The sequence below is a fragment of the Azolla caroliniana genome, unplaced genomic scaffold (assembly GCF_043228905.1).
Source record: "Azolla caroliniana isolate FFs.n. ecotype wild unplaced genomic scaffold, voAzoCaro1.0.p SCAF_12, whole genome shotgun sequence".
In the NCBI taxonomy this organism is placed as follows: domain Eukaryota; kingdom Viridiplantae; phylum Streptophyta; class Polypodiopsida; order Salviniales; family Salviniaceae; genus Azolla; species Azolla caroliniana.
The window spans coordinates 20,774,768-20,782,134 of NW_028230447.1; the positions used below are offsets into that span (position 1 = coordinate 20,774,768).

General features: G+C 37.1%; 1 protein-coding gene across 5 annotated transcripts; it reads right to left on the reverse strand.

Moving 5' to 3' along the window:
* Window positions 1-3,752: 3,752 nt before the first annotated feature.
* LOC147857456 (senescence/dehydration-associated protein At4g35985, chloroplastic-like) lies at window positions 3,753-6,749 on the reverse strand. Of its 5 annotated transcripts, XR_015530642.1 has the most exons (5): window positions 5,697-6,749; window positions 4,915-5,081; window positions 4,712-4,749; window positions 4,454-4,538; window positions 4,243-4,282 (listed from the first exon to the last, which is right to left on the reverse strand). XR_015530642.1 is itself a non-coding variant. In XM_087328776.1 (4 exons), exons 1-4 carry the CDS (start codon window positions 6,716-6,718, stop codon window positions 4,108-4,110), a joined length of 1,449 nt encoding a protein of 482 aa, XP_087184902.1. In that variant the 5' UTR covers window positions 6,719-6,747; the 3' UTR covers window positions 3,753-4,107. The 5 variants fall into 5 exon arrangements, 3 of the variants coding, with proteins under 3 accessions (XP_087184902.1, XP_087184903.1, XP_087184904.1); XM_087328776.1 differs by lacking the exon at window positions 4,712-4,749 and having other exon boundaries at window positions 3,753-4,282; window positions 5,697-6,747; XR_015530643.1 differs by lacking the exon at window positions 4,712-4,749 and having other exon boundaries at window positions 4,140-4,282; window positions 4,454-4,533; window positions 5,697-6,748.
* Between the last annotated feature and the right edge of the window lie 618 nt (window positions 6,750-7,367).

Sequence of the window (7,367 nt, forward strand, 5' to 3'; positions counted from 1 at the left end):
TCATTCTCATGGTTTGGTTAGGGCTTGATTTGACCCTTGGACCTTTGCTTCTTCTTCCTCCTATCTTTTGATTATTTATTTATTTATGTATATATATATTATATGCAAAACACATATTATTACATACATGATACATGTATGCTTATATGTCATTTCATTCATGCTCTCTCACGTTTGATCAGTAAGTCAATCAATCATACATGTATGTATTTATATCTTACCTAGATTTTGTAGCTCTAATTTTTGCTTCCCTCTATTCTCATCCTTTGGGTCCTCTCCCCCCTTTCTATATTTAATCCTAAACCCTAATTTGGACCACCCCACGAGGACTCCTACCAAAGTGGGTTTTTTAAGTTTTATAATTGACAGGAATCACATTCTCCACAAGTCACACACACTACACATATTACCACCTTTTTATATCTTTGTGTCACTTAGACCCTCTTTGGTCTTCTCGACACGACAAGATACATACATCAATGTTGTATACATACATACATACATACATATATATATGTATTCTATCGTACCATGCGTATAGCCCTTTTGACCTTCACATCTTCCTCTCGTCACCATTGTCGATAACATTTACATTGACACTAGCTAATTGCTCGATACTTTTAACGTTGCTCTTGATGGTAACTTGACGGTATAATTAATGTTCCCCTCTAATTGATGTTGGCTTGCTTCTCGATGTTAAAAGTCTTCCTCTCTAGATCTCTAGACCATTAAATTTTGTCACAACAACTCAAGCTCAAACACAAGTCCTTTGTTCCAACGTGCTCGCTGACCGGAGAAACTTGTACTCTTGGTGGACAAGTATATGTGTAGCCAAAACCTTGAAAGCGTCCCTAGCTTTATAGCAACATCGTTTTTTTATTGTTGCGTGAATGGAATCCTCGTGAATTGGTGTTGGTTCTTCTAGTTTGATGTGGCTATTGACATTCTCTCGTACACAAATAATGGCACATCCCATTTGACGAAAGTAAGCACGCAACGATGCGTAGTAGAATGCAATATATTTAGCAATGTCAAGTTACTTGTGGTGGTCCATAGGATGCATTGGGAGATTTATAAGCTCTCCTCTATTGACACTAGGCTTTGAGCACATCTTGGTTTGCTTTTTCCCAATATTAGATTTATGAGAACATGATGAATGACTACATTGATAATGAAGAAGAAGACATGTATTAATATCTCAAAGGAACCAATTTCACGTATGAGACCAAAACAAGATACACCTGATAGTTTGCTCACTTGTTCAAGAAATGGAATTTTAGAAACACCATTAGAGATTATTATTTTTTAAAGGTAAAACTGTTCATGTTAATCCAAAAGACTTTGTTCTTCAACTTCTAATTTTATCTTTTGTGAATTTCTCATTGTTTTAGACATCTCAATGCACCCACTATGGTAAATGAGAATGTTTTTTAAGGGATTTTTACATAATGAAGGCATTGCTTTCTCTTGTTTATTTATTTTGTCTCAAATTATGAAGAGTATATGATAATTTCTCATTGTTTTAGACATATCAATGCACCCTCTATGGTATATGAGAATGTTTTTTAAGGGATTTTTACCTAATGAAGGCATTGCTTCCTTATTTTCAATAATCTGCCTAGGATATACTTCGTGACAACCTAAAGTTGGGTAGAAACACTATCTTTGCAATAGTAGGCACCAACCCTCAATCATTCGAAGGACCATGCACTATAAGTCATAAGTGATTCTTTTAATTCTTGGACAACAAGGCCATGAGCATGTCCATGTACATGCACAATATACGAATAGGCTAGGCATCATTGATCGACAAGTTCTGAATTGTTGGCATAGCACCAATTTTAAGAACATCTGAAGCATTGGCAAGAGATGAACTATGCACCTTAAACAACTAGTTTTTCGAGCTTTTAATGTCATCACATGGTACATACAACATTGTTGATGGGATATACTTCACTATATATAAGAATATATATATATATATATATATATATATCACTATATATTTCATCATTTCCTTAGTATTTGTTCGTCGGTATTAAAATAATAAACTAATCAACACATGAGCTTTTGAATGATAACAATTCACTCACTCTACTTCTTGTAATGAGCTTCCCCTTGAGATAGGCTAATAGGCTACCGACACAAGGCCATAGGTTCAAATCCATATAGTCTCACATGCCACATCAAAATAATCACCTTCTTCGTCTCCAAACAATTGACACAATCATCTCAACTCTCTCTCTCTCTCTCTCTCTCTATCTCTCTGAGCTTCAGAGCTTTCTAAGTGATGCTATCAAATATGTAGTTATTGAGGAAAGATTAATGGACCCACTAAGGAAGAAGTGGAAAGATGCGAAAGGGACAAAATTAGAATATTACATTGCAAGCATCAATCTTGAATGTTGGGTTTTATATAAGGTAAGAAGGTGTCTATATTAGATTAAGACAGAGTGATGACTTGAGTGCCATACTAAAGAGAACACCTAGAAGGTTGCGCCCATATGTGTATGCCTTATTCACACATCGAGACTCGGTGCCCAAAGTATGAATTATTATCCCTTCTTAGGAAGGACATGTCACACATTAAGATGACTTTTGTACTTAGGTCTTATGCGTCAACATTGGCCTCTCTATGGACGCTCAAAATCTCTCTCTCTCTGGGGTGGAAATATGGGGTGGTAGCATCCCGAAATCTACTTGGAATGAATTCAAAAATGTCTAAAAACATTTTCTTACAAAGTTTCTACAAGTCAAAAAACAAATGTCATACGCCCTCTTCCTCCTTGAGACGGGATCACTTCACATTGAGATCATGGCCATGGAAAGGGTTGTCGAATACAAACTTACAGTTCAAAAAAGCCCCTCATATCGACTTCTTAAAATTGCATGGGAAGCAAGCAAAAAGATCCAAGAAACACATAAAAACTATTTTTTGTATTCCGGTTGGATGTAAGATATTGAAAAATGGTTTAGTAAATGAGATGCAACACACTTGCCTCATGATGCATCACTAGATTTCTCTGTAAATGAGGCATTTTTGCAACACCAATGTATCATGACATGGGACAAATGTAGAGGCTCACGCTTCACATGTTATACTACACATGTTGCACCTAACTACAAAACCATATCACAATTGTAAGAGCCCATCCCTTTGTCTGCCATATGAACCATTGCTTTCATGCGATTTAGCTCACATGCATTGCGATGTGAGACGCGAGGTTGGGGCACAAGTGATGAGAGTGGTTGACTATGCACACTTTGCCCTAAACAAGTTGGAGAGTTTGAGTATCAGACTTTGATATAATGCTCTGCCTTTGATCATAATTGACCATGCCTTCCACACATCTTCGACTGAGCTCAATCCTTGCACAAATTTCTCTTACAACCACAATGTGCACTCTCAATTGCAACATTCATTGGTGAAGTTCTTGAACATCGACAGTCGCTACTCACTTTCACATGTATCACATGAAATGTAATATTTTTGGTCACTGGTCATATTTGACCTCAAAAGCTACACACTAGAAAGCTTAAGAGTATACAAGTTAATCTAAGCAATAATAAACAATAACATAATCATTTAAAACCTTTCTTCACGCAATATTTTGGAGAATTTCTCCAGAATATTCGATGTTTATGGCCTGTCCTTCATTTTCTAGTAATGAATTCCATGAGACCCTTTTTTGATGAAATTTCCCAAAATCTTAATAGAAGTTATAACATACTAGAAAAGCTCTTTGTAAGCATAGACAAATGAAATCTATTTATTTATTTTGTTGTAAAATCCAATTGACATAGAAATATTCATTTCCTTATTGTCTCACCCATGCTTTGATGTAGAAGCAATTCTCATCCCCAAGAGTGTAATGATCAAGGTATCTAGATTGACATTGTCCTTTGGAATTTCAACAAATTTAGGCAAGGTTTGTTCTTATTTTATTGAACTCTACAAAATAATCTGAAGAAAATGGAACATCATTTGAGAGAGAGGCAAGGCAACATGCAAATTTATTGCAAAAAATTATATATACATAATAGATAGACATCATATTATACATGAAGACTTCATACAAGAGTGTGCACTCAATGGTTTGCAGGTGTTTAGTTAGCCTTTCCCTTGGATGGCACCTCTTTAGCTTGGTCTTTTTTAGAGATTTTGGCAGAATCCTTAGGATTGAAAGCTTTCCGGATCTTTAAGACGGTCCAAGCCGTCTCAATCATATGTCCAGCTGTCTTTAGACCCTCATTGGCCGCCTCTCCTGCTTCTTCACCATACCTAGAGAAGATACATATCATGCTTACCATTGGAAAAAGAAAACTAGATCATGCTCTCGCTTGTTCAATCCTCTGAGAAGGATCTTTTAATATCAAAAAGTTAAAAGGAAACTAAACCACATTAAACTGGAAAATCTAAACTCGCATTCCCTCAGAAGAAGTATATACTTACTTATGTTCAACCACTTCACTTGTGACCACCCGTGTGGAGTTCAATACATTTTTTCCCGCCAGTTCAATCGCATCGAACATCTTCCCTACATAGTTTGTAATAAATAATTTCAATTTGCAATGGAAAGGAATAAATTCAATTTGCAATGGAAAGGACGCGAGTTGATAAAGCAAAATATAAGACATTAAACAATCTGTATGGCAATAATTTGCTTTTTCTATTTTTTTTCTATTTTAGTGGTTTAGACCCTTGCCCTACCAGCCATATGTCTGGAGTTCAACTCTCACCTTCAATGCCTAAAAATGGAAATTGATCCCCGATTAAGAAATAAAATAAAACAATTTGTTTTCCCTCTCTTAATTGGGAGGGAGATCTACAGTCTTACCTCATTACAAAATTTATTTATTTTAGATAGCAAAAATAACAAAACTCTTGAAGGAAGGAATTTTTTTCTTTCTTACCAAATGCATCTAAAGAAACAAGTGCCACTTCCCCTGGAAGCATTTTGAAGAGTTTTTTTCCTGCTTTAGATTTTATTGCTGAAACACTCACAAAATTTGTTGCGGTTATAACACCTGTCAATACCCCTTTGGCAAATCTCTTTGTCGTTTTTGATATCTTCTTTACTCTGTAAATGCATGACACATTAGCTTTTCAAAATCTAGTCAAATGCAAAATGCTTTTTCCTTATTAAATCATTGGTAAAATCTCTCAATGAAACACAGTATATATGTTTGTGTGTGTATGTATGTATGTATACATTGGGTGTCTGTCTGTGTACTGGATGTAAATATAAACCAAATTTCATTGTCTATATCCCCCAATACACCTACAAATGCATTGCAACAAGGCGAATACTTGAAGTCTTATAGAGCATAAGCATAACCTTGAGAAACAAATTATAATACCATGACAATTTCTTTGGATCATATGATCTCAGTTTTTTTCAGATTTATGATTCTATTAGAGTTTAATTAAATGGCACGACACCAAACAGTTGTAGACAGCTAAAGCGAGGTTTACAAGTCTAGGATTCAAGGGATATATGAGTAGCCCTAGTGTTTTCTAGAGTCTCCAGCTACGCTGGGCTATTAGCTGCAGTAATATTTACGACACAATAGTTCACCCTTTCACCGCAGGATGTAAAGCTGTCCCAGTCATCTACCATAGATACTAGTGCCATACCTTCAAATCTTCGAGAAATAATAAACAGTGAAAAGAGGTTCGATATAAAGATTGTTACCTCCGTAGGTTTCTCAAGGTTCGAGGACTAATCCGGGAAGGTTTATCATTGGTCTTGATGCGAGATTTGGCATAATCTCCGAGGCATTCGAGCCGTTGGATCGTTGCATCACTACACCAGAACATGCCTTTGATCACATACCCAGTCTGAATAGCAATGCCTTTTGCAATACTACTACTATAGTCTTCGACATTGGGGGCGAGTGTAGTCCAATAGGCTGATGACTTCTCCTCTACCAATTTTTCTTTTTCTTTTGGACGTGATTTGGAAACAAAATGCTCTTTTTCTTTCTCTTTTGGACATGATGTGGCTGCAAAATGGTGCTCTTTTTCTTTCGGGCATGATGTGGTCACAAAATGCTCGTTTTCTTGTTCTCTTGAGCATGATGTAAAAGTAGGATCATCATCTGTGGAGCGAGATTGTAAAGTTTCCCCATCTTCGACATTTTTCTTCATCTTTTCTTCCGAGGTAACAACTATCCGAGGCTCCGAGAAGAGACTATACTCTTCCAAATACTTGTCCAGAAGTGAAAGCATCGGAAAGTCTTCTTGATTTGTGAAAGTAACACCATAATGAAGTAAAGAAGAATCATACCTCGTATCTTCGTAGCTTTTGATATCTTCTTTGATCAGGTCTGCATTATCTTCTTCAATCTCCGGAGGGACACCGAGGGAGAAGAAGTAATGGGTAGGGTCCAATTTGGTTGAAAACGAGTGTTTAGACAAAGGAAAATTGAGATGCTGACCGATTGTGACGAAGACGGCGATGGTTTGATTCGAACCATGGTGGGTTGAGAGCAGGGTCAAAGAGAAGAGACCTGTGGCGAGATGGGCACTTTGTTCTGTGTCTATGAGGTGAGCTATGGCGCCACGGATATGTAAAAGCACCTCTTCTTGTGCCTCTCCAAAGCCAGATTCACATTCCTTTCTTTCTTCTTCGTCTTCATCTTGGTGATCATCTTCTCCCTTTTCTGCATCTTTCTGCTGCTGCTTCTGCTTCTGCTTGGAGGTGAACCAAGGCATCCTTTGGCATATATGCAGGACAGTGATGAATATTGACAATGATATGTCTGCATACGTTTATAGTATGTCTGTACTTCTTTATCCATCCATTGAAAGAAAGGAATCGAGAGTGGCAACACTCCCGGGAAAGGAATCGCCATTGACTCGGCTTTAGGCTTTAGCTTCCTTAACCGGTTTGAACTTGAGCTGTGCCGGTTTGGGGTGGCTCAAGTGTAACCGAACCGTTTTGGGCTTAATTGGATCCCAAACCAGTTAAGCCTTAATCGGTTTGGATAAACCAATTTATGCTTAATCGGTTTAGGAGTCGGTTTGGTTCAAGTTTGAAAACTCCCAAACTGGTTAAGGAGGCGAAACTGTTTTGGTTTGGACTAAACCAAACTAGTTAAGCCGAATTGATGATTTCTAACGACACGCACGATGGAAACCCTAACCCCTTTCGCTTGACATTTTGTATCACTACACGAGAATTTTTGTTACTCCCCACCTTGAACCAAGTTGAAGCACCTACAAGTCAAGTCAACTTGACAAGTAAACAAGGTGTTGACATATCAAGCTTAACTAGATTTAGTTAATTAGTCAACACACGTAACTAATCTAGAATCTAGTTAGTGTGTTAACCTTAAAGCCTTAAATAGGATTTTGTACTTGA